General features: G+C 41.3%; 1 protein-coding gene across 3 annotated transcripts in view; it reads left to right on the top strand.

Annotated features, from left to right (window-relative positions):
• The first annotated feature begins 851 nt into the window (after window positions 1-851).
• PIP4P2 (phosphatidylinositol-4,5-bisphosphate 4-phosphatase 2) overlaps window positions 852-26,417 on the top strand; it is a 47,141-nt gene continuing 21,575 nt past the window's right edge. Inside the window, exons 1-7 of one of the 3 annotated variants that reach the window (XM_065753235.1) lie at window positions 918-1,234; window positions 6,689-6,834; window positions 8,309-8,415; window positions 9,836-9,959; window positions 15,445-15,497; window positions 20,730-20,820; window positions 22,152-23,833. In XM_065753235.1, the coding sequence (XP_065609307.1) occupies window positions 1,129-1,234; window positions 6,689-6,834; window positions 8,309-8,415; window positions 9,836-9,959; window positions 15,445-15,497; window positions 20,730-20,820; window positions 22,152-22,295 (771 nt within the window). In that variant the 5' untranslated portion in view covers window positions 918-1,128 and the 3' untranslated portion in view covers window positions 22,296-23,833. Of the gene's footprint in view, window positions 1,235-6,685; window positions 6,835-8,308; window positions 8,416-9,835; window positions 9,960-15,444; window positions 15,498-20,729; window positions 20,821-22,151; window positions 23,834-26,417 lie in introns of those variants that run through there. The other 2 variants (XM_065753234.1, XM_065753236.1) reach the window with 2 other exon arrangements.

Here is a 26,417-nt window from a genome sequence, read left to right on the forward strand (position 1 = left end):
AAATTATATTACCATAAAATATGGCTGGCTAGTAAAATCCCAGACCACAGTCTCATCTGATAAAGTTTTCCAAGTATGGCTTGTTACCAAATTCTTATGAAGATATCCAAAAGCTTTTCACATAACGCAGATCAAGAAATGGATTGCTGATCTCTCTAAAGGTTCCTTCCAATCGCTACAATTTTGTGATTCTGTGATTGGTTTTGGGTACTCATGTGGTCAGGACGTGGGGTGGCACTTGGCAGCCACAACTGAAGCCTGACTTTAAGTAGCTGCTTATCTCTTTGTGTTATCAGAGCCTGGCAGTCTCTGCTCTTCGGTCAGCAGATCAACATGATGCCTGGGCGACAAAGCATCTGTCCCGCCTCAATACAGGCAGAAAAATCCATCAGGGAAAGCTACTCCCTCTTCATTGCCTGAGTCTTCCAGATGGTGCCAAAATGGGCTTTGGGGAGGATGGAAATTCAGTCCGTATATCCTCAGGGTGACACAAGGGAACGCTTCTCAGCAGAGCAGCCGTTCTCACAGCACGTAGATTTATCTCCTCGCGTTTTAAGTGGCTTTGGAGGCTGCCATACATTTTCACACCCCGCCTCAAGCCCGAGCACTGCCGGTCTGGAAAAGGGGCAAGTCACAACTAAACCGACTGTAGCACTGCCCGGGCCTTCTCTTGATAATGGACATTCAGCATAGTGGCGACGCTTCAGAAATTAAATTAAATTAAATTAAATTAAATTGAAATAAAATAAAATAAACGCAAAAGGACTGTTTGGAGGGGAAAACGATTTATTGATTGATTGATTTCCACAGAGTGTTACGTTCCCGCCTTGCCGCGCCGCCTGCAAGGCGGGCTCGATCCCGTACCCAGCCGGGACCCCGCGGCCCTCCCCCGGCGGCGGTCCCGCAGCGCCGCGGCTCGGCCGGAGGACGGGCTGCCCCGCTCATTAAGCCGCTCGAGGGGCCGGACGGAGGCAGTCCCGGCCGCCTCAGCCTCCGCCCCTCTCCTCGTCCCATTCATCCCAACCCCTTCCTCTGCGCTCCTTCCCGGGCGCTGCTCGGCCCGGCCGCCCGCCCCGGCTTTCTCCGCCGCCAGCCCCGGCAGCGGGGTGGGCCCTTCCCGCCGCAGCCATGGCTGCCAAGGGGGCGGACGAACGCTCTCCGCTGCTTTCCGCGCCGAGCTCCGGCAATGTCACCCCCACCGCGCCGCCCTATCTGCCGGACAGCAGCCCCCGAGGTAAAGGGGAGGCGGGCGGGGGCCCCGAGGCGCTTTGTCGTGGTGCGGAGCCGGTAGGCCGAGCTCGGCGCCATGGGCCGCCTCGGCAGTAATGGGGGTATAGTCGGGTCGGAGCCGCTCTGCGGTCTGCCTCTGTAGCATCGGACGGGGGAAACGAGGAGCGCGGATCTGTGCCCCATCTGTGGCGGCGGTTTGGGGGCATCCCGAGGTGCCGGGAACGCTGTGCAGCCGGAGCTGGGCCGGGCAGCGGCGCGGAGACGGGAGAGGAGGGGGCTGCCGCTGCGCTAACCTTGCCGGCGCGGCTCAAGGCCGTGCCTGACTGCTCCGCGTTCCTACAGCCCCGCACCCCTGAGCTGTGATGCTGCGGGGTTCGCTTTCTCCTGCCGGTTTACGGAAATTGCCTTGTTGATCGATATCGAGACACCGGGCGGACCTTATCGGGAGGCTCAAGAAGGCGCCTTAATAATAGGTGTTTTGTTTGTTTGTTTCTCCTTCTTTTGAATCGCAGCAGAAATCAAGGAAGGGGGAAAAAGAAGAAGCTGGGAATTAAGGCTAAATGAGATTAGCTAAGCTTTCCTAGCAGCAGCCTTTAAAATTGGTTGTGGCCTGGCTCTCGGTGGCCCTGCTGTGTTGGCCGTTTCCTGCGGGTTTTTACAGAGCTGTGTAGGTGTAGTGTGCGTGCACAAGAGGGCTACAGGTGAACATCTTAGTGCTCCTCAACCAGTGGATGAGCTGGGTCTCTTTGCCTTGATACAAAAATATCTTTTTGCTAGTGCTGTGGCCCTTGTGTCCCTTTGCACAGACTAACAGCAGACCAAAAAAACAGGCTTTATAATATTCTTTCAATCAGATCATATAGGATTGCCATCAGCACTGAAGCTTTACTGTGTGAAAATTCCAGAAATCCACCTTTTTTGAAAATCAGTTCTGCACTTCTACTCTTCGGAGTCCATGTACTGTATCTGTTACTTTCAAATACATGTCAGTCCATTAGAAACACACAAAAAGAAACCAAAGAAACAAAACCCAGCAAGTCTTTATATACTTCAAGGAAAGTATATAAAGGTCAGGAAAGGTGCATAAAGGTAAGGAAAGTGCATCAGGTCAGTGATTGCTGCTTGATCCCCAGATAGAACAGAGCTGGGCCTCATGAGCTGCGTGCTGCTGCAACTGCAGCTCATGCTGACCAATTTGGCAGCAGTGGGAGGGTGTGGCACTGGAGATAAGCAGCTTGTTTTCAGAAGTGGGGCGGGATCAAATACATTTGATATTTAGAGAATGCTCTGTGAAGAAGTGTAGAATATCTTGTTTAATCGCTCTGTGAGCAACTGAACGTGGTAGCACTTCACGTACCTATGTACTTCTCTATAAAACTTACCCAAAAAATGTTGGGAAAACATTTTGCAGAGATGCCACTCTAGCTTCCTTACTCTGTACCTGTGTGTTGGTTATCCTTAGAGAAAACAGCTCCCATGTGTGGCTGCTGAAAGGCCCTTGTAGCTACTGGGTAGCCTTCATCTCTTTCTCTAGCACAAACAGAAGGAAGAGACGTTCTTAGGGGGGGAAAAAAGTTTACTTTTAAACCCTTTTTCTGCAGTGCTTTGTTGCTTGACATTACCTGAATGTGGGGCTGGAGAGGTAGAGAAAGGAAGGAAAAGCCCTCGGTGCTCAATACTGCTGCCTGAATTACTCTAACAGATTTATCCCCCTGCTTCTAATTGTTGTGCCCCATATGTAATCCTGAGCTTTGAGTGAGGCTGTGGTTTGGAAGTATTCTTCTCTTCTGTTGTTGGGCTGCAGCTGAGTCCCAACTGACCCTTTTCAGCATAGGGTGGTGGGCAGCTGTGTGTTCCAGGGTCTTGGTCATGCTTTGATCCCTGAGATGGAAGCAAGGGAGAGTCTTTGGGATGTGGGGTCAGGGCACAGTTAAGGAACTTTTTGTGTGGATGAAGGCTGGGACCATCATCTCTGTTCCCTGTAGTACAGTAATTATTCTGCTTTTCTATCCTTGACTACCAGTCCATTATATAGTTCATCAACTTTCCCCTTCTCCTTTCCAAGGCCAGAATAAAGAATCTGTGTTCAGAAAATGGCTCCCCAAAACTCAGCAAACTCATTTCTTTTTTTACTAAGGCAAGCTGCGGGCAGTTCCCTGTGGTTTCTGCTTTTTGGAACATTGAAGGAAGAGTTTCTCAAGCACAAGAATCTTTTAAGGTTGTTTTTTCTTCTGCTGCATCTCCTGTGAGGATGATGGGGGGGGTGTGTTGTAGGTTAGTCATGTACTTCATAGCAGGGCACTGCGATGCTCTTGCTGACCTTGTTACTGCTGGGTTGTTATTATTATTTAGAAGAAAAGCTGATGAACTATGAAATGGAATGTCACTAGCAGAATACTGATGTGCATTATAAATATATCCTGAAGCCTCTGGCGAGTGCATGTGTCTACCAACTATTCATGACTACCATGGTGGACCTTTTTGAGCTGTTATTTTAGATATTCGCCTGAAATTCAAGCTATCGAAAAGAAAAAAGGTCATATCAAGTACATATGTTAATGTGCCTTGAAAGTGGCTGGCATTTTTGTTAAGGGATATTGAGCAGCATACTCAGAGGCAATTCCTGTATTTCCCTTTATAGCTTTCTTTCTGAACATATTTCTCTTTACGCTTGATTCTGCAGGGCCTTGCTGGTTGGCTTTTTTTGGGGGGCCATTCTAAATGCACTTCTTTAAACACGAATGTTGCAGTGCCAAGATACCTCTGGCTTTCTGCTCTATAGCAAATGCTGTTTGCTGCAGCACCACTCTGAGAAGCAGCCATTATTGCCTGCTATTGTAAATCTGCTGAGACAGCAGCTTGGGAACGAAGAGGCTGCTTACCTGGAAGCCAAGCAGCTCCAGCGTGAGGCTGGAGAATTGGCTGTCTGTGTACTTGCATGCCTTATCTGACCAGCTTTCAGGACCTAGAACTGTTGCTTACAAAGAAGATACAGTCTTAAGTTCTTCCAGGCTTGTGGAAGGCTGAAAGTCTTTATATTATTATTTCTGCTCTCTATTACTCTTGTATTCCTTTCTTTAATGTAGCTGCCCCGTGCACAGCTGATAGGGGTGAAGTCTCTCTGTAAATGGAAGGAGCCAAGAGAAGAAGGTCTTCAATCTGGTTGTTGCTTTTCAGAAGTAACCTGAGAGCTGGGATTGAGCTGTAGTTTCTCAACAGGGGAGCTTGGTATTCAGCATGCTGGGCATGCATTTTGTTCTGTGGCTCTTTCCTTGTAACCAGGGAGCGTATCAGTTGCTGGCTGCAGAAGCAGTTCAGCAGCCTGCTTACGGCCAGGAAACCTCCTGCAGCACCCTTAGCTTGGACTCTCACAGCCAAGTTGTCCACACTTCAAACCTGTTTTCTGATAGTATAGTGATCTGCTGGGCTTGAGGTTGTTTGTGGTTGGCAAAATGTGACATTTTTTTACGTTCTGTGGGTGGATGAGTTTTTCTTTGTTTTCCTATTTTTGTTGCTGTTGCTTTTCATTTGTATCTCTTCCTCTGTGTATGGTAGTCTTGTACTGAAAATATAGCATGAGGGTGCCACAAAATTTGGCTATCCCTGGAAATTTTCAACTGGGTGCTGTAAGTCCTCAGAAACAGAGAAGAAATCAGAACAGAACGGAAAGTTACCTGGCTTTCCTTAAGGGTGGTGGCTTCTGCAACCAAAGTGTCAAAGCTGTAGATGTGAAGATCTCGTCCTGAAGTTCTGGAGCACTGGTCTGTGTGATTACTTCAGGAATGCATTGCTGCACATAAGTGATTTTTGCCTCTCATTTGAAATAACAAGTGTCTTGGGTTCTATTCTGAGACACTCAAGATGTCTGCTGGTCTTCTGCTGCCTGTCAGTTGAAGTCAGGTATCGACTGGAGTGTTTGGGGATCACGTAGCTGAGAGAGTGCTGAGCTGTGATGATGCTTAGAAGTTTTCTGTTGATACTTTGGGTCTTAAGGTTTCTTAAATCCCTCCCGTTTACTGTGTTCACCTTAAAATAGAGTCAAGGAATGATCTGTGTATCCTTACAGGCTTAAATGTATGTTTGGGCTTGTCAGCCTTTGATAGTAGCTAGAGATTTCTCCTCACTTCAGCAGGTAATGCTGTGTTTGTAAACTGGAAGGAAGCCAATATCTTGTTGCTTCTCTGTGGACTTTGTTGACCACTTGGATGTAATCATGATACAATGTCTTGATGTTCAAGGCTGAAGAGTACTTTAAGTGAGTAGAAAAAGCTAACTGAACTACTAAGTGTGCCCATTCCTTATTTGTTACCTGAAGAATTTGATGAAGTAAAACCAAGTGGTATTACATGCCAAATAATTGCAGTAATAAGCTTGTGAGAGTTTATATGGAATTGTTTTCATTCCTTGAATTCTTAAACTGAGAAGGTTCTGAAGTGTTTCCTCTCTTCTTTGTTGTGTGTTTGGGCCTGGCAAAGCTGAAATGAGCCATGCCACAGGAGCACAGGGCTGTTATGTTCTCTAGTACTGGCCTACAAACGAAAACCTTGTGTGTCCATGTATCAGCTTTTGGTCTGCAAAAATATCTGGAACCTTTAAAAGCAGAAGTTCTGAAGGTTTAAATCATTTCAAGGCCAGGTTGGAGGGGGCTCTGGGCAACTTGTTCTAGTGGTTGGCACCCATGGCAGAGAGTTGGAACTGAATGGTACTTAAGGTCCCTCCCAACCCAAGGCACTCTGATTCATTTGGTATACTCCGGGAATGCTTTTGTTGTGCCTGGAAAAAAAAGAAGCATTTCCCATCCAAGATCTTGTCTGGGCTCCTACAGGATCTGTTGCCTGTTCCCTCACCTTTACTTCTGTAAATGCTCGGAGTCCTGGCCTCTGAATTATGCCAGGCATGCACTGAGTATTGAACTAGCCAGGGCAGAATACCTTCAACTTTACAGCACGTAATTTCTGTATGTTTTCAATAGAATTTATTTTTACCTGTAGCTTATTTGGTACTTTACTATAAATATTCATGAATGTTTCAGTCTCTCCATGTGTTTACAGATGCTGGATATGGCACTTCTATCTACTTTGACTGTGTCTATTCTGTTTCCCTTCAGAAGCCACTCTTGGATTCTACTAATCCATGTTTCTCCCTTGCCCGCTTCTTTACTCCTAAAAGGTTGATTTGAAGACACGAGTTTGCATGGATGAGCTTTTCATCTGACCCACCTTTCTAGGGTGATATAGTGTTTTTGTGCTGTTGATATGTTATGTTTAGGACTCTGATTGAAGAAGGGGTATGAAGTAAACTTAGATTGATCATTATGTTGATATTAATAATTAACGTCAACATTTTTTGCCCTTCACTTTTCTTTCTTTGAGGCTGTGACTTGGTGGCTATGCTTGCTGACTGTTTTAGGATGTTGTGTTTGCTTTTCCATCTGAGGTTTCATGATCTCTTGCAGCAGAGCTCCCACCTCCATATACTGCCATTGCGAGTCCAGATGCCAGTAATGTTCCTGTCATAAACTGCCGTGTGTGCCAGTCACTAATCAATTTGGATGGCAAGCTACACCAACATGTTGTTAAGTGCACAGTTTGCAACGAAGCTACGGTAAAAATGGGTTTTTAGCATTTTTCTTCTATGAGGGGAAGTGGTGGGAGGTTGAACTGTGCTGTCTGTAGGATTCATATTCTCACCTACAAAGTGATGCTGCTGATGGACATTCCTATTGTGAGGCTGTCACTGCAAAGCTGCTGGTGCACCTAGTGTGCAAGTTCAAGGGTTGCTGGCATGAGGATGGCCTTATGCAGCCAGAGCAAATCTTCCCATTCTGTCCAGCCAGCTCTGTGGGGTTTCATTCCAAGGCCGAGAACAAAAAGCAAAGGTTTTGTTTAAGTAATGACTTCTTTCTAAAGGAGAGTATGATGTTTTCTGAAACAATTTTTAGTGGGATGAGAAAGAACGATTTAATTGTTTAATCACTAGAAGAATCAAAGTAGCCAACCCACACCTTTCCCTAGCTGTATGCTTTCTGTATGAAATGCTTCTTGGTCAATCTGTTAACATGCTCTCAAACCACTACACAACAGTCCTGAAGCACAGGAGCTGTAGGTCCTGTCCAACACTGTATAGAATCACCAAGGTTGGTAAAGACCTATGAGATCATCCAGTCCAACTGTCCACCTATCATGTTTTCTCTAAACTTGTAGTGATCACACACCTTTTTGCTCCTCCTCTCCATTTTCTTAATTCAAGTTTTCAGCTTTTGAGATTCTATTTTTTTTTTCTCCCCACCGGTTTTAGGTTGGGGTCCCAGTACTTCAGCACTCTGCAGCAACTGAGATAATTTGCTTGGAAAATACCAAATTGTATTTACGTTATAAAATGAACTGTCCAGAGAAGGCATGAATCTGTAGGGATAATATTTTTTATTTCTTACTTGAAGAAAAAGTGAGAGTAGAGAAACTACCACTAATATTCACCTTCTCTACTGATACCTAATACTGCAGGCCACAGTGTTGTTCAGCTTCTTAAACTTGTGACTTTCTGTACAAAAGGGCTCCAGAAACTTGGCTGTCAGGTTCAAGGAAGATGATTTCAATACATTTTAAAATAAGATGACAGTTCAGCTAAGTCTGCATATTCTGTTACTGACTGAGAGCCAGACTTTGATTCTTTCTCTTCTGAATAAAGCCATTATACCAGGCAAGGAGACTTAGTACATTGACAGGATTTTAAGAAATATACCACAAATTAATCTCATATTTAAAAATAACTAAACTGAAGACTTGAATTCTTCATTGCTAAAATATGAAAGCTTTTTTTCCCATTAGTTTGCAGAATTTCTTGTTACTGAAAATGTTCTTGTGAAGAATTTTCACTTCCTCACTTTTTTCTTTTTTGGATGGTAGAAGAAACATTTATTTATTTATTTTGACTCAAGTTTCTTTCTCTAAGAGGAAGTGTATTTCTTTAAGAAGAACTTGTCAGTCATGTTGCTCGGTTTTGTCGTGCTCCTCTGAGGAAGAAAGTGAATTGTTATGATTCCTGATGCGTGTTCTGTGCTTTCTTTTTCTTTGTTTAGCCAATCAAAAACCCTCCTTCAGGGAAGAAGTATGTTAGATGTCAGTGTAATTGTCTGCTTATCTGTAAGGATACATCTCGGAAAATAGGCTGCCCAAGACCAAACTGGTAAGAGTAACATCCATAACTTCCTGCATTAAAGTGCGCGGGTTGCTCGCTTTGCCTGATTCAGAGTGGGAACTCCTGAAGGAAACAGGAGAGGAAGCAGCAGATGGGCTTCAGTCTGGTGCTCCCTTTCTTTGGTTTGCTGAGTTTTCAGTTTCTGAGCTTTAACTTTAACTTACACGTCACTTAGAGCGGAAGCAAATGTGATTGCCACAGTGAACATTCTTCTGTGCGCAGAGGTAGGATTATTTCATTCCAAGTATTACAGCCCTAATAAGGAGGAAACTGAAATGAAAGTTGGGTCTGCAGTGGAGTGTAGACTCCACCACCACACTGAGTGCTGTAGTGACCCATCTGTCGGCTCTTCTGGTTTTGAGTCATAGTTTGTGACTTTGATTTTTCTGGGATTTTTTTTTCCTCCTAGCTACTGTGGTACTGGGGAAAGTTTCAAAGAAGTCACACAGCTTTTTGTAGAGTTCATGGGATACTTCAGCTGTTGTGTGTTTAGCAACCGGGCTAAATCAGAAGGTCTCCAGTTTTGCTGAACTGCTTCCTGAGAGCATGTCTCAGCAGTTTTGCTAAGATAGTCTGCGTACTTGTCTTATTAGAGGATGAGCAAAACTGGAGTAATCCGAAGCAGAGAGAGTTGAGGAATACGCCCTAAATGGAAGGCTTGCAGTTTGAAGAGAGGCCATCCAGCCTGCAATTTTGATTGCATAAGGGAAGACATGCATTACAGGTTAAATAATGCTTTCCATCTTTCTGTTCTCATGTTAGGAAATCTGATTCTTGTTCAGCCTTTTGTTGGTTAGTTTGGATACTGTCGTTTTGAATGGACACGTTGTATAATAAATTGGAAATAGACTGAACATAAAAGCAAATACAGACTTTTTTCTTTGTTGAAGTAAATTGATTTTGTTTAGTCAGACTAGGGTGTTTTCCTCTGATTCTCCGTATTTGAATAGTATTTCTACTACAGAAATGCAGAGACACTGCTTATGTTGACTGTTTTTTTTTTCTTTGGTAGTGTGGGAAGAAGCAGAATCTGACTTGGAAAGAAGAATTAGATTATGAAAGAGTAAAGACTCTTTCAACATGTTTCACGTTGTACATTCCAATTCACAGGCTTGCTCATCCCAGTTATTAAGATTTCTTTTTCCTGGGGAGTGTTTCTACCATACGATAGCAGGTCTTTGATCCCTGCAGGGTTCTGGCTTGTGTGCCAGATGTTTTCAAAATTGAGAGGGACAGCACTTCAGAAAAAGTCTAAAATTGTGTGGATCATCTGTTTATATATATATATTTATATGTAGTTTGAAGGGGCAACAGTTTTGGTAGTGACTGGCTGAACTAATTGCTTCAGTGCATCACCCTTTTCTTTTGCGAGCTTAATTACATATACATCTTAATGTTCTTTATACAGTAGACGCATCATTACTCTTGGCCCAGTAATGCTGATCCCAGAAGAGCAGCCAGCTCAGCCTGCCTTGCCAGTTCAACCAGATGGAACTAGAGTGGTGTGTGGGCACTGTGGAAATACTTTCCTTGTAAGTAAAGCAACAGATTCTCCTCCTCACCAGAATGTGCTATTGGTCAGGCTATTGTAAGAATTTCTAGGAGCATATTGCCTTGCTCTGTGGCATCTTGGAGGAAGTAAAGCTGCTTCTGTGCTCGTATTGCTGTGGATATATTTGGTTATTCCTACATGCATTTCAATAAAATGCTTATTGGTCTTTTTCCGAATGCATGAATGAAGCCTGAAGCCGCTGTTACTGCTCAGCTGTGAGAGCAGACGGTGCTGGGAAAGGAAGTTACATATGTGCTCTGTGTGGACTTAGCGTGATGATTGTTGCATTCTGCAGCAATTAAGGTGGCATAGTTTCTGCTGTTGTGGGATCACACAGGATCCTGAATAGTGTTCATTGTAGTACTTTACCATCAGGTTGTCTGTCAGTTGCCTCCTGTTGATCTGGAGGTTGGTTTATGTCTGAGGTTGAAAATTTCTCCCACTTGATGAAAGGATGCTGAATAATCTTTTGCTGCCAAAGCATCTTTTCTTTTATATGAATAAGGTTCTAGTGTACTTGAATTTTGATTCGAGAACAGTTTCTGCTGTAAACAATCTTTAGCTCTGTTATGTATGCTAAAATGTTTATCAAATTTCTTAATTGTGGCAAATGGCTAAGATCAGTGATGAAGCTGAATGGCTGTATCATCACCAGATTATGATGTTCCTGAAACAAAGGCCTGTGAGGTACGTAAGGGCCAGAGAATCCTCAAATGAATTTTATGGAAGCCAAAAGGAAGCTCAGAAGATGGAGCTTTGTGTGGGTTGTTATCTGCAGTGAGAGAAAGGTTTGCTTGTGATGGGATCTGCAGTGGAGTAAACTTGTTCCCTGACTTAAATAAGTGTATAATGGCTTAACTACTACGGTAGGTGAGGAATGCAAGGAGCATCTTCCAATTTCTGTTTTTAAAAGGAGAGTTAAGGATTTGATTGTACATTTGCAAAAGTTGGAACCTGTGAGAAACCATTCTTTTTGTTAATTCTGCCGATGTATTAAAAACATTTTTAATAGTATTATAAACCCTGCTGAATAACAGCAGTCTGTAACTAGAGACAAAAAACCTGCTCCAGCTGTTTTTTTTGTTTTTTTAATGCAGGTCTGAATGTGAGCGGAATTAGTAAGAATATTTTATGCAGTATAAATTGTTACCAATAGAAAACGACCAGGTCTGTGGAAGGAAAAAGGCTGTTTCAAGTGTATTTTAGACTAGGAGTATTGCATTGAAGGATGCCTTTTCTTCTAGTTGATTTTTTTAGCATAGCAGCATGTTAACAAACTTAGATTCCTGTGTGGACATTGCAGTCTGATACAGAGCCATGATTTCATTTTTTAAAATGCAGTTAGGTAGTTTAGCACTGCTGTTTTGAAGTCCTACAGGTAAAAGTAATGCTTTAAAAGAGTTAACACTACTAAATTCTGTTTTCTTAATAGAAAAGCAATCTCTACTATGTAATTCAATCTTTTTTTTAAATTATTGTTAGGGAGTGTCAACATTGTGAAATGGGAACTATTGCTACATTGTTGGCCTAACTTTGAGTGCTCTCATCAGCATTTATTAGTCCTCTGTTTTCTTTCTTTAAGTGCAAGCTGAGTTAATTCTGTAGTTTACATTCTGAACTCTTTAAGGTGAAATTCTGCTGTGAAAAGGTAGGAAAACTAGGGAGAAAAACATAGAGCAGACTGGTTTTGCCCATAATGACCAGTTTATGCTTTAAAAAGCTCATATTTCTGATTCAGACTTTGTGCATGTGACTTCATGTCTGATGGTTGCATTAGTGATCTGCATCATATAGTACTTTGTAGTCATATCTGCCAGGAAGACTGATTTGCACGGTCCATTTAAAAGAAAAACCTCAAAATGTATAATCTATATTCTCTTAATGATGAATTATCAGGAAACTGAGCTTTTTTATTGCTGTATGTAGCTTTCCTAGAACTCTTTGCTTCTTTTTCTCTTAAGTTGAAGGTTCTGTGCATAATTTTTTTTTTTTTAGGTAGGAAAACTCAGTAAATAGTTCTGTGTTTATTCTCAAACCCAAGCGAAAAATTGTAGCTGTGCTATAGTGGTCTGGAAACTGCAATCCGTTGGCAGATTTCTGCACTGTGGTACCTCCTCATAGTGAAGCAAATATGTAACACCATCTGTTTCTCTGTAAGGTATCTCCTTTGCAGCTAGGCAGCCAAAGGGAAAAAAAAAAGGCAAAGCTAGAATCCCTGGGGTGAAAAAGTCAAATGGTCAGTTGTGTGTTCTGTGTTATCTTCAGAGAGTTTCAACTTACTTCTTTTCAAAGAGTTTATTTTTGCCATATAAAAGCATAATTATGGGGTGTGATTCCACCCGCATGTGTCAATGATCCTTTTAACTTCTTAGAAGCCTGACACTCTGAGTTTCTCAGCTGGGAGAGGAACTTAGTGAGTGTTACTATAGCTGAACTTAATGCTTACTTGCATTTTGCTCATCAGATTTTCTTAATTTTTTTTTCCCCTTGGACAAGGTAGTAGGAGCCATTTCTGTGTTAGGGTTTCTACTGTTTCTGGTGGATTTGAAATTCAGACAAATGTGGTAAGATTGAAACAGAGGGCAGCACAAGTGTTTAGCCATCCAACTGAAGAAGTCTAATCTTGTTTTGTGTCTTGTTCAACAGCATCTGGACTTGGTCTGTTGGCGAGTTAAAACTCATGCTGTGGCAGTAAGCCATTTCTGCACCCCTTTGCCAGAAGCTGTGCTGTTGTTGGTGTCTGTCAGATCAGGATGAGTTGCCTGTGGAAATTAGGCCACATCTGGAGTGCTATCTTCAGTTCTGGGCTCCTCAGGAGAAGAAAGACAGGGAACTACTGGAGAGAGAGTCCAGTGGAGGACCATAAAGATGATTAAAGGCTTGCAGCATCTCCTGTATGAGGAAAGGCTGAGAGACCAGAGGCTGCTAACCTGGAGAAGACAGAGGGTATCAGTTCAATGCTTATAAATATCTAAAGTCTGGGAGGCAATTGGATGATGAGGCCAGACTCTTTTCAGTGCTGTGTGTTTCTCTGGAGAAATACAAAACCCACTTGGATGCTTTCCTCTGCCGCTTACTGCGGGGATCCTGCTTAGCGTGGAGGTTTGATTTCCATTTGATCTCCAGAGGTTCCTTCAAACCCTTACAATCGTGTGAAATGGCAGTGGGCAGGAGGGGTCACCCCCATCCTCTGACCTGCTTTCAAAGACCTTCAAGGTTGAAGAGCCAGGAGCAAGCTATGGAAGGCATGGGCTGGAAGCTAAGAGCTGTGCCTTGTCCCTTGGGCTCTGTTAGTTTTATTTGGTAAAACAAATCAAATAATAAGAGTATTTTGAAACAATTTAGGAAACAATAATGACAACAACAAAAAAAACCCATTCCTTAGTTTACAAAAAAATTTATATTTGTGGAAGTGTCTTGCTTTCCCAAAATACTTGGGGTGGGAATGGGGTGTTTTTGTTTTTTTTCTGACAAGAAGCAGCTGTACATAGCTGTGTAAGTCAATTAGAAGAACATACTCTATCTTGTACAGAATGTCCTGAGAATGATTCTAAGCTCAGAAGGTAGAAGGTTTGTGATATTCTTCTGGTAATTCCCCTGGCTGCTGTCTCAGTTTTGTCCTCGGTTGAAACAAGTAAGGGCTGTCTGTAACTCTGAACAATTGGTGATTTGGGTTATTGTTTGTGTTGCCTCATGTGAGGGATGGAAAAGACAGTTCTGTATTTATGGAATTTTGTTTTAGATTTCAATCTGTTTTTCATTGTGGTATTGTTTTGCTGTGTCTGTGAAAGGCTAATTCTCATGTAACGAACTGGAAGTATTAAGAAAGTGAGCAGGTACTTGCAGTGAAAATAGATCATCAGTGCTTTTGTTATTGCCATCCAAATCTGACACTCAGATGCATTTGAGTTTGTATCAGTTAATGACTGTGGTTAATAATTAAGCAGGAATCTTTAAAAAAGCCATAGAAAGATCATTAATGAGTAACTTTGGAAGTGGAATTGCCTACTGTGGGATAACACCAGTGATACTGAATTAAAGTCCTGGATTTAGACTTGCTTCTATTTGTGGAATTGCAGTGTAAGTAGCTGAAAGAACATCTCTGAAGAGGCCTGTATCCACCTCTGGCACTGACAGATGAGCCTTATCCCACATTTAGTGTGTACAACCAAAGGAAATAGTTTTTGGTTTTTTTTTTTTTTTTACCATGGGTGCATGCAAATAGAGAACTTACTCCTGTGGCAGGAATGTGGAAATAGCATTAAGGCTCAAAACACGTGTTGTTCAGGTCAAGGAAGTATGACAGAAACTTTCATTTTAAACTTCAAGGGACCCGGCCAAACTATTACATCAGTTTGGCTCAGTCCTTGTAAACAAATACACTGAAAAAGCAACTGTGTAACATGGATACTTCAAAATCAAAGAGCAAATAAATAAGATATAGCTAGGTCCTGTATTCCATGGCAAATCAGAGCTCTGATTGATTTGTGTGTGTAGCAGTTGGGATTTGTTCAGTAGGCTGACTTCTGATTTCTCACAGAGATAAGGAGTATCAGAATGGAGGCATTAGGATCTATAGCCTCTACCCATGCTAGTTATTTGCTGTGTGACTCGTACATAAATTAAGAGAGGAGAATGTGTTTCACAAGGAAACTAGTAACTACTTCCAGGTGTGAAAGACAGCAGAGAAGAGCTGGAATTACAATATATCTCCTTCAGAACGAGGGACTGTGGTCTAATCCCCACGTTCAAGGCAAACATCTTTGAAATGTTTTTGTGCCATCACAGAAAACTACGTTTAAAAAACAAAGAATAAACTTGAGACCAACAAAACAACGACAAGCCTGCTGTTTTTAACGAGGTACAAGAGTGAATCCTTCGAAGGTAGTGTGAACTTCTAATGATGATTCCTGGATAGATTTAGGTCTGTGTGGAGGTTTGTGGCTGTATTATGCGTGATTTTTATATATTCTTAAAACGTTACATAACATTCTCTATTTTATGCATATGAAACTTGGATTTTAGGAAATGTCTTTCTTCTTTAATTCTTTCTTTCAATGCTCAACTCAATCTTCAGAAGTGATGCTAGTGTGGGGAAAGATGGGAAAATGCATCTATCTATAGAGGCCAAAGAAAACATTTACTTTTGTTAGGATATGTTTGCAGTCCTGGAAGTAAGAGGGGAAAAAAACAGTATTAATGTTGCCCATACTGCATCTGTGGATGAACCATATTACGTCAAGCAAATCTTGTAATACTAAGACAAGTCATGGGAAATTTTCACATGTCAGTGGCAGCACAGGATTAGGATTGCCAAAAGGGCATCCCACTTACGGAGGAAAGCAAAAAACAAGTCAGAGAAAGCCTGAGAAGCAAAATGTTTTCACGGTGACGTTTAGCATGAGGTACAACAAACATTTTCTCAGGCCAGTTTTTCAACCTTTCTCACTTTGTTCTCTTTACAGTGGATGGAACTGAGGTTTAACACCCTAGCAAAATGCCCACACTGCAAAAAAATGTAAGTTTTCTGAAAGCAAGACTCTGTAAACTAACTACTAAATTTAAGTTCCTGTGTCTTCTGTAAAAGTTATCCAGAGTAAAATCTGTTTGCTCATCCTGAGTATTTTTGCCACTTTCCTCAGAACGTCAAGGCTGAGGAGCATGTTATGTTTATGTGAGTTTTATGCTGTACGTACAATTGAGTAACTTCAATGAATCTAACCTTCATGTATTAAAATGCTGAAAAACAGTGAGAATAACACGAGTCAAAAATAGGCTGCTAGCAATAGACAGAAATGGGTTGCTAAAATGAACTGCAGCTTGGACTATTTCTCTTGTCATTGAATTGTTACTACTTTGTGCAGTTAATGAGGTAACGTTTGAATGTGGAACTTGAGTTGTCTGATTGTGAGTGGAAGAAAGGAAATAAGTTTGTCTTAATTTGAAAGGTTTTGCTGATTCCATAAACTCCACTAATTTGAGTTAAGCATCTTTAGTGCATTAGTTTGTTTAATAGTGGTAACTTGTCTACTTATTTGCTGTTCCTTCAGTAAGGAGGAGGTATTCCTTGTCAGAGGAAACATTAGGATGTGGGAGCCATAAGAAGCTGAGAATGGGTTTATTTACATTGAAATAATCTAAATTTAAAAGTAATGGTACCAGTATGCTTCAGATTTGGATAGAATGTCAATCACAGGGTGTGAAATACGACTTAAAAATACTGCTTCAGAGACTTAGTGTGTAAATAAATTGGCAGAACAAACTTGCCTTCCTTTGGTAGGCAAATGCCACTTCCATTTAAAGGAGCATATGCTTTTACTACTGGGAACAGAGAACTGCAGCTGTACTGCATGCTGTGGGAAAACTAACAGGTCCCTTAGGAATCAGAAGGCTTAGAATAAATGTACTTTAGCTGTTGGCATAGCCTGGTCTTCAGAAATGCCAGAAACCTTTTGCCTGAGTGTTTGACAGATAAGCCAGCTTAGTGGTGTGTCTATCCTCAGGACTGTAAGCAGTTGGGTACAGAATGGTGGATCTGTTCTAGTTACGTTAGGTCAGATAATATCAGGATCTTGATGAGTTTTTGTTTTGCTTGGGTTTTTTTGTTTGTTTTCACTGCTTGCAGTTGCATTCAGTTTTTTCCTTTTAGGTGCTGATGGGAAGAGTTAGTGTTTTGTGGTGGTTGGTTTTAAAGTAGTTGCAGTTCATGTTTTATATTCCTATCACTTAACCCTCAGTAGCTGACATCAGGTCATCATTCTTGACTTTAAGGATGGAAAGATTTGCTGTTTTCCCCTTTGGATGGGAGTGGGATACTACAATGAAAACTTCCCAAAAGAATCAGCCCAAAAGTTATACCATGTTATCTTTTGTTCTGTCTTCTGTTGGTTTCTGTTACTTGTATTTAAAAAAAACCAAAACATTTATTCTTCATTTTAGTCTGCATTTTGTCTTCAAAGTGTGTAATAAGAATGGAGTGCAGCCTGTGAAAGTTACAGCTTAAATAGCAACTGAGTTGCACAGTACAAAACACTTATAACAAATATTCGTTCTCTACCCATGGGCTGAGGATTCAAGTGATGAAATATGGTAAATATGAAAGAGTTGCTTGGTGTCTTCCTGCCCCTGTGATGTAATGGATGGGAGTTCTGCAGTTCAACCAGCATAAACCTTTTTAGTGAATGGATTTGGGGTGTAATGTAGGTGAGGCAAAACTTAGAAGTCGTGGGAATGGAGTAAACAACTGCCATGACCTTCTTTTTTTCTTTTAGCCCTGTGTCAGAGGTCACTGTATGCGTAGCCAAGTAGACAGAAGGGAACGTGGGGTGCTGTATTTTGCCAACTAGTGAAAAGCTTACTTCATTAGCAGCTGACCAGTTAGATGCAAAAGCATTCTCTCATTCTGTTGTATCTGCTGTTGACAGTCACTTAAAGGATAGTGTAGACTGAGGCAAAGGGCACTTCAAGTCACTGCAGGTTTCTCAAGAAGACAACTTGAAAGTTTGCCTGACTTTTTTACCACGGACTTTAGAAGCACAGTGAAGCTTTGCAGACAGCTTGTTTGTGAGTACCTGCCTGGTTGTTGCAAACCAGATTGTAACACCAGGAACGCCTTGTAAAAATTACAGGGGGTTTTGAGATTCATGACACAAGGAAGTCATTAACAAAACATAGTTCAGTGACGGTGAAATGGCTCTGTCTCACAATCAGGAAAACAGATGCAGTTAATAAGGAAACTGTAGCAATATGCTCTCCTCTCTAGTATTGAGGATGACATGAGAACATGGATAATACTGCTTCTTTCACTGTTCTAGCATTCCCATGTGATTCAGTATACTGAATACCTGTTGTTTGTCAGTCTGTTGTCCCATCTTTCCTCCCCAGAATTGTTGGAACACTGAGGAACTTAACATTTCTGCCCAATGAAGCCTGCAGAACCTATAAGAGAAAGAGACAGAGGAATTCTGTCATTCTGTGGCCTCTAATTTCAGCAGTACTTCTTCAAAATACTGGCTTTGATTTTCTTTTTAAAAAGCTGCTAAAAGTACATCTGAAATCATAGCAATAAATCCTATTATTTGGAGCATAAGACAGGCCCTGCATTCTTTCCTGTGCCACTCCTTTTAACAGCCTCTGTCCCTTGTCGCTTCCCTTTATTAGTATGTGATGTTGAATTGGCTTTGATGTCTCAAATATCTGCTACCACTGCCTAAAGGTCTGCAGGTACCTTTGCTTCCATAGTATGAACTCAGGAAAAGGATGGACTCCTCACTGCCTTCGGGATGGCTTTGTAGTGACTTTACCCTCATTAGTCACACAACAGGAACAGCTGCTGCTGCTACTGCACAATGCTCTTTTGACCCCGGTTCTAATTCTTCTGAATGAAATTGTCAGACCTAGTGCAGTGTATAAGTCTGGGGATATGGTTTCAGCTTTCTTTATTAAAATTAGACCATGTATGTGTGTGATATGTGGTTAGTAGAGGGCCCAAATCACTCTTTGAGTGACCTAGCGACAAATGTCACTGAAAAAATGAAAAATAAAATCTGCTTTACTGGAATTGCTAAATATACCCAGAGCTGTTATGTGGCCATAGAAACCTAATGCTTTTATTTCAGCTTTGCTTTCTGTAGAAAGGAAAAGACAGATAAAATTGAATGAAGACTTTTTTTTTTTCTAAACAGCATTTGAGATGATTTCTCCTTTCTTAATGGGACACAGCTTGAGAGGAATACAGATGGGAAAAATAAGATGGCACCATCACTATTATGATTACAAAAACAAGGCCACATGTCAGACAGCTTTGAAAGGGAAGATTACTTTTCCAAAATGAACTTACACTATGACACATGCAGTGCAGTAAATATCATGCATATTTCAGGTGTACTAAACACAGCAGTTCCACCAGCTTCTCAGCTAGTCAGCACTTGCTTTAAGGTATCTGGTGTCATGCTAGAATTAACTTTCTTAGCATATAACTGGGGAGTTTTGCAAGAGGAAGAAACCTAAGGTCAAGCTCAGTGCTCACTGATGTAACCTTTGGAGTGTCTGCATTTGGAGTCTGTCTTTCAAGTGTTCCCCATTTGCACAATGTTTGCTTGTTTTCCGTGAGTAATTTGGAATTGGACAACTCGTTATTCCTCTGACTGTAGGCTTATTTAAGGGGTTTTGGGGGGAATGTTTGTTGTTTTTTTGTGTATGTGTGTATCTTCACCATTGTGTGTTAGTTAGGTGATCTCTGGTGACGGGATATCACTATTTTCCCCAATTGGAAATCCACGTTGCAACATTTTCACTTGCCTTGCAAGGTGAAGCTCAGTTTGTGGATATTAGCTTAAGGACTACTTTTTCATATTTTTTTTTCATGGAGCCTTTTAGAAATTCCTTGTATAAAGAAATAGTGCTGGAGTAAAGCTGCTTAAGCGAATCCATTTGAAGGCGTCCTAAGATGAATGCATAAGGAATTTCAGTCACATGCAAAGCATATGAGGCCTTGCTATGTGGCTAAGCAACTGAGCCAGAAATTTGGTCAGTCACATGATGGATGTACTACTTCAGTTCAGGAGTGCTTTATTCTGATGTATGGTTATCTCAAAGATGTTCAACCATCATGAGATGAAACTTACTTTCTTTTCTAGCTTTGAACTATAAGAGTTTCCAAAGGCATGTTGATCTCCTGGTGTGGGAGGAAGTACTTTAATGATGATAGCGTGCTGCAGGGTGCTTCAGAATTACCCTTAAGATTTAGGAAATAACACCTACCACTCCGGTCCTCTTAATTCTCTGCGTTCAATAGAATCAAACAATATTCCTCATTCACGTAGCTGTACGTGATTGGAGTTTCTTGGCTTGAGATATACTTGCTAAATAATTCTGAGCTTTCAGCCAGAATGTTCTAACCTGTAGTGAAGAATGTAATGTTCTGTTAGCATTTTATGTTCCTTTTTGCTGCAGCTCTAATAGTTTGTGTAATGCAGCACGCAGAGACAAAGCTGTCTGTCTAGGAGTTTGTAGTCTAGATGATGAGTGACAGAACTTCCAAGGGATTTACTTACTTTGCTTGCCAGCAGTGATTCGTGCAGCTAATTTGGTTTGCAGTAGAGCTCTGAAAGAAAACTGGAAAGCAAAAGACGTGACACATTTCCACAGTTAGTAGAACTGATTTAAATGTCTAAGAACTTCAGGTTTTGCTTTTGCTTTTAGACTTCAAGAAATGGGGTAGTGCTGACGGTATTGAGTTGAACTGTTCCACCAAATGGATTGTGCATGTCATTACCATTAAGATGCTGAGGGGCAGCAGAACTGATTTTCAGTTACTTAGATGTAATGAATGTATTAAAGACGTGTATTGATGCCTTAAAAGACTAAAGGGTGTCTTACAGTCTACACTGAAGCTTCAAAGCAAACTTTATTTTTGCAATCCAAAGGCTGCTCAGGATATTTGTGTGGGTCCACTGTGGAAACAGGATATAGATACAGCTAAGCCACAGGTGTGTCACTCTTCTCTTTGCTGCAAGTACTTTGAGATGCCGTGTTATTGCTTTGTGTGTGTTCATGTCTACCTACAGCGTCCCTTCATACAGACATGGACTCTTGTTTTTCACTCTTAGCACTACTGTAAACTTTCCTTTTAATTTCATAAGCTCAGATTGATGTATATATATTGCCATTTTTTCCTGATTATGCCAGACCAGCTGCTTTCTGTGTGATTCTCTTCTTTGAATTCAGAGCCCCTTTTATTTTCTGACAGTTCTTCTGTTGGGAGCGCATTGCCTCGGAGACGCTGCTGTGCATATATTACAATTGGAATGATTTGCATCTTCATTGGAGTTGGATTAACTGTGAGTGATGTGCTGTTTTGTATTTACAGAGCGGTGTTTGGGGCTGTGCATGTACAAAGGAGCTCCCTTGACTGACCAGCTCTTTTCTCCCCAGCTTCTGAGCAAAATCTCTTAAATTTGTGCATTTTTTTTTGTCAACTCGATATATTTTTACATACAGTTTTTGCATATAATTACATCAAACCATGGATGTAATTCTGAGTTAGCTAGACAAATGAGATTTCCTTAAAGATCTTCAGGCATGGTGAGATTTTCCATTTCCTGATGTTATATTTGACTCTTGCTTTCCTGTGAAAATTTGAATTTAGAAATATTGGGACATCTTGCTCTTAATAAAGAATAGTATCCACATGAAATAATGGAGGGGGATGGTATATTTTGCTTGGCTTATCTGGGTGGTATAGAGAACCAGTAAGTAAAGAAGGTCAGGGCTTGCCCAAAACTCCACAGGGGAGGGATCTCCAACAAGAGATCCTTCCCCAATGGTGGTCAGCCCTTAAATGGGGCCTGGGAGAGGTGGAGCCAGACTCCACCCCTTCTGGTCACACAGTGCATTGCCTTCACCTGTGCTGCTGTGGCTGACTCAGTGCTCACCTCAGGTGATCCATCAGTGGTTCAGGCCGTGATTCAACACCTCCCACACAGGAAGTGTTCCCATACACTTTCTAAGGAGTAAAACCAAATAATGAGCTATTACAAACTGAGACTCGCATTTCTATTGTATGATTCTTAAAAGTATCTTGTGGGCTTTATACTGAACTATCTAGTAGTGATACTTGGAGCCAACATTTTACCCCACAATCACAGATGTTATTTATTGGGAAATAGCAGTAGAATGCATGTGATCCTTGCAATATCTTTAACTTGTGTTGCAGCCCAAATCACTTGCATGTGAGCTTAAATAAGTTTTGAAGGGTTTTCCAGTTTTTTTTCCAAACAAAACTAGGGACAACTAGAAATAAAAGAGATTTTTTCCTAAATTTTCTACTGGATTGAAAAATGACCGAAATGTTGAATGTTGAGGCATGCTTGAGAAGCTTATGCAGTCTACATCCTTGAAGGCTTTTGGAGCCCAACTGAGCTAAAACCCTGAGTGACTTGCTCTGATCTGAGAGAGAACCCAGCTTTGATCAAAAAGTTGCACTTGAGACCTGATGTACTTCTGAAGATCATGATTGTGTTCCAATCTTAAGGTTGTGTACTGAACTAATAAAATATTTGGTCGATTCTTAACAGAGTGAAAAATGTGCTGAAATACTTCATGTGGCTGCTTCTTCTGCCTTGGAGAGCAGGTATCACTGTGTTTGACGATGCTTCTCTTCTTTTTTCAGGTTGGGACACAGGATTTTGCCAGGCGATTTCATGCCACCTATGTTTCTTGGGCTATTGCTTATCTCTTAGGTTTAATCTGCCTCATTCGAGCCTGCTACTGGGGAGCTATAAAAGTCAGTTATCCAGAGCACAGTTTTGCATAGAGAAATTGTTAAGTTATAGCAGGTGAGCATCTATTAATTCTGGATATTCCATCTTGGACACTTTTAAAACCTTTCCTGTAAGGATTCCATTCTGTTCAAAGTAGTTCTACGACTGGAGGTCTCTAAGAACAAACATTCATTGCACTACATAATATGCAAATAGTTTGTTTTGCTGCTAGATTCCCTAGCTCTGAATACTAAAGCTGTGTTTACATGTTCATAACTCTGTCTCGATAGGCGTTGAATTTTATTTCAACAGACAGTATTAAGTTTTACATTTCCTTCTTTATGTTCAAATTTGTTTGCCATTTTTCTAGATGATTGGTAAGAATTCAAAAGCAAGAGTGTTTATAAGTGTTTCTACAGTAGCTTCACATTTGTACTTTAACATTTTAACTAAAATTACGTTCAAAGTGGCTTGCTTTAAAACCTAAGCAATAAGCATTTTGCTTGAACTGCTTACTGTATTTTTGCCTAAGATCATAGTGACCTTAATGAGGAAACGAAAGTTACAAGTGTACTTCAAAAGACTGACACTGTTGATAGAGACATTTGTAAACACTGTATGCTTTGAGATTTTCAGGTAAAGAGATGCTATTTTGGTAGTTTAAATAAATTTCCACTTAGGATTGGGTTTTGGTTAGGATAAAGGCGTTTTCTCATGGGTCCTGGGGCTCGGGTGTTTTTTGTTTAGTTTTTAACTGGCAAATTCTAAAAGCCATGCTCGGATTATGGAACTTTACTCCGGTTATTTGTGCAAGTTCCTTTACAGGGTCTAAGGGAAGCATTTCATATGGCTTGTTTAGAAATACTTCAGTCCTGTAGGTGACTGTGAGGTGGTGATGGGTTGCCTCGTACTTTCCTTTGATCGTGTCAGATTTTTCCTGTTTGGGAAAGCTGAGCACTGGTCATTGCAAAGGGAGACACTGTAAATTCACGTGTAAATTCATATTAACTGCTGTAGTAAGAGAATGGGTGAACTTGGATCATTCCATCGGAGTACATCTGGTCAACTGAGCACTGATGTAATAGGAGAATACGGAAACAGAAAGTTTCTTCTGATGTGTTCACAAAGGATTGAGGGACCAGTTCTTGCACTGCCCGTCTTTATAGTTTTAAACAAGTTTTTGCTAAATTCAGAAGGAATGTCCTGAGTGATTTAGACTGTAGTGATTTAGGTAATGGGGTTGGATGGGTAAATTAATGTGGATGTTTCAGGGATACATGTAATTTAAATTGTCTATGTTCCTCCTAGGACAAAATGATATCGAGATAAGGATTTTGGAGCACAATAAATGTAAATGATCAAACTGTAAATGATCTGTCTTTGTATGATGCTAAATGTATAAAGCAGTAGCTCAGGATTACAGTGTACCTTTTACAAATAAACTAATAAAGAAATAAAGATTATTATTCGAACTTAATCTGTTCTGTTTCTTAATGTATAAATAAGAATAGAGAAATGGAAGAATTCATTAATACGATGTAGAAACAACCCAGATACTGCACAGCAGAGGTGAGCTCTGCCTTTTTTGCCCAATGGATAACATAACAGAACAATTTTTCTGACGTTGTGGGAAGAATTCAGAGAGAATAAATACAGAGCATTGGACCACTGCTGGGATTGTTTAGTGAATGACTTACAGAGGGGAATATGGTAATGCTGTCTGTTTTCTAAACGCTGTTAATATCCCTACATGGTGATCGTTGTCACTGTAGTCCTTTGGATCTTATACTTTTTCTAGCTGTCTTGGATTTGAAGGTATTGCAAAATAATGCCTGCTTTGTACATCCTGATAGAGACAGCTGGGGCTGTACTGAAAATCACCCGCTGCTTTTGTATCTTAAGGGAGGGGAAAAAAATAAAGGCTGACTAATGAAGTAATTAATGAAAGCTTAAGGAAAAACTGTGGTATTTTAAACATGTAAGGAAGTTAATACAGAGCATGAAGAAAGTCTACCAAGAGCTGGAATATGTTTTTTGACTTGTGAAGCAGGTTTGTTTGCAGAAAGCCCTTGTGTTCTGTGCCAGGCAACGTTTCTGCCTGTTAAACTTTCACTCAGTTTAAATTAAAACAAACAAAAAAAAAAACAAAACCTGTGCATACTGACTACTGGAAGAATTTCAAGGCTTGTTATTGTTATCTTTTTAGTCACTAGGTTTTGTTGGCTGTTAATGGTCTTCTCCTTGATGTACTGTGTTGGGTGGGAGGGCAGGAATTGCCCGATCTCAGGCTGAAGCACTTCTGTGCTTTCAGGCTTTATCTTTTTCCTTTCTAAATCTCCTCCCCTCCTCACTGAAGAGATTTAAGCAGACAGAGCGCTGCTGACTAAAAACTGTTGGAAAATCCCTGTAACTTAACAGTGTGGACTTGAAGAATAAATAGGCGAGCAGCAGCAGAACTGACTTGTCACGTTAGAGCAACGTGAACACCTTCTAAGATGTGGTGCAAATAAAGCACTGAATGCAACACGCCCTCTAATCTGATACTGATTACCGCTGTATGAAAACTGAAATGGGTAACTTGAGGCATCCGAAGCTTGACCTGCAGGGCAGGCTGAGAGGGCTGCCAGGGACACATTTAAATAAAGAAAAGGCTGCAAAAAATAGCCAGGGAATAAGAAGCAGATATCGAAAAGATGTGACATAGATTGCAAAGGAGATTTAGGTTAGATGGGAGCTTCAGGCAAAACTTTTTCAGAGTAAGGAAAAAAAATACTCTATTGAGGTAGGCATGAAGTCAGAACAGCACCTCTCAGGAATGGGATAGATGTGCTTAGCTGTACCAGGGGAGGGAAAAGTCATACCCTTGTTCCCTGTGATACCAATTCTGAGGTACTTTTGTTAGCTTCTGGACTTTAAGTTTTGAAGTGATTCTTAGATTAATTTCTAGATGCACTGAAGATTAATTGGAGGATTTTTTTCATTAGACCATCGTGAAAATATAACACTTTTGATCAAGACACTGAGATCTCGAATCAAATTCCAGAAGGTGGGACTCGTGTTGCCTTCCTTGCTGTGTATTTTCCTCTGTGAAGGTCTTTCTTGTGTTATTGCTGTAACACTGCAATATTTTCCCCTTAAATAAGGCCAGGAGTTAAATAAAAAGCAGTAAAGCCTGAACTGAATGCTCACAAACCATCTTTTCCAGAGATACTGAAAGTTACTGAGGAATTGATGGTGTGACTTCTGCGTGAAAACTGTGCAGATAAGGAAACGAGTGATGATTTTGCACGGTTTCCATTAACCTGCTTTTTGGGGGATGGAGTAATTTGATTATTCCTTTTGTCTGTTTCTCACTCTTCATGCCCTCGCACAGTATCAGTCTTATTAGCAAGGATTCTTTCCTTTCTAGTGAAGAATACATTTGTCGAAGTAGCCACGAGCTTAAAGTGCTCCCCTTGTTCAGCTTCCCACTTGTGTCTGTCACTGTACCCGTGCTCCACCAGTAGTGTTGCACTGTGAGGAGTGCGAGTGGCTGTGACTGTGCTGCCAGCAGATCACGGGGGGAGGAGACCCTGCTAGAAAATAACTTCAGAGCTGCCTCTTTGGTTCAGATTTTTTTCCTGTGATTTTGCCTGCACGGTTGCTGTGCGCCAGATTGCATGGAGATGGAGGAACAAAAGGCTGAAGGTCAAGAAGAAGAGGAACTTAATCCAGTTGGAGTCATTTGCAAGACTTTGTTATGGTTATCTGAGCCAAGGAGAAAGATACCTAGACTGGATTTCTTACAGCTTTAATCACAAAGAGGCTTTTGTTTTAGAACAGTGCAGCTACTTGTTAGCCTGAGCAGCTAGCAGCTCATCTCTGTGCCCCCTGGTCTGTGAGGAAGCATCCCTGTATCACTGCCCCTGTTTTCACAGTCAGCTGTAGGCATTCAGTGCTGGCTGCTTTTGGAAGAAGGACTTTGACCTAAACAGCCAGAATCACCAAGGTTGGAAAAAACCTCCAAGATCATCCAGTGCAGCCATCCTTCTACCACCAGTATTTCCCAACTAAACGTCATCCCGACGTCCACCCTGAATCTCCCCTGGTGCAACTCAAGGCTGTTCCCTCTAGTCCTGTTGCCAGTTACATGAGAGAAGGGGCTGGCACCCCACCTCTCCACAACCTCCTTCCAT

The sequence above is a fragment of the Cyrtonyx montezumae genome, unplaced genomic scaffold, assembly GCF_038088225.1.
Source record: "Cyrtonyx montezumae isolate F1298 unplaced genomic scaffold, pur_monq_1.0 scaffold_8, whole genome shotgun sequence".
Taxonomy (NCBI): domain Eukaryota; kingdom Metazoa; phylum Chordata; class Aves; order Galliformes; family Odontophoridae; genus Cyrtonyx; species Cyrtonyx montezumae.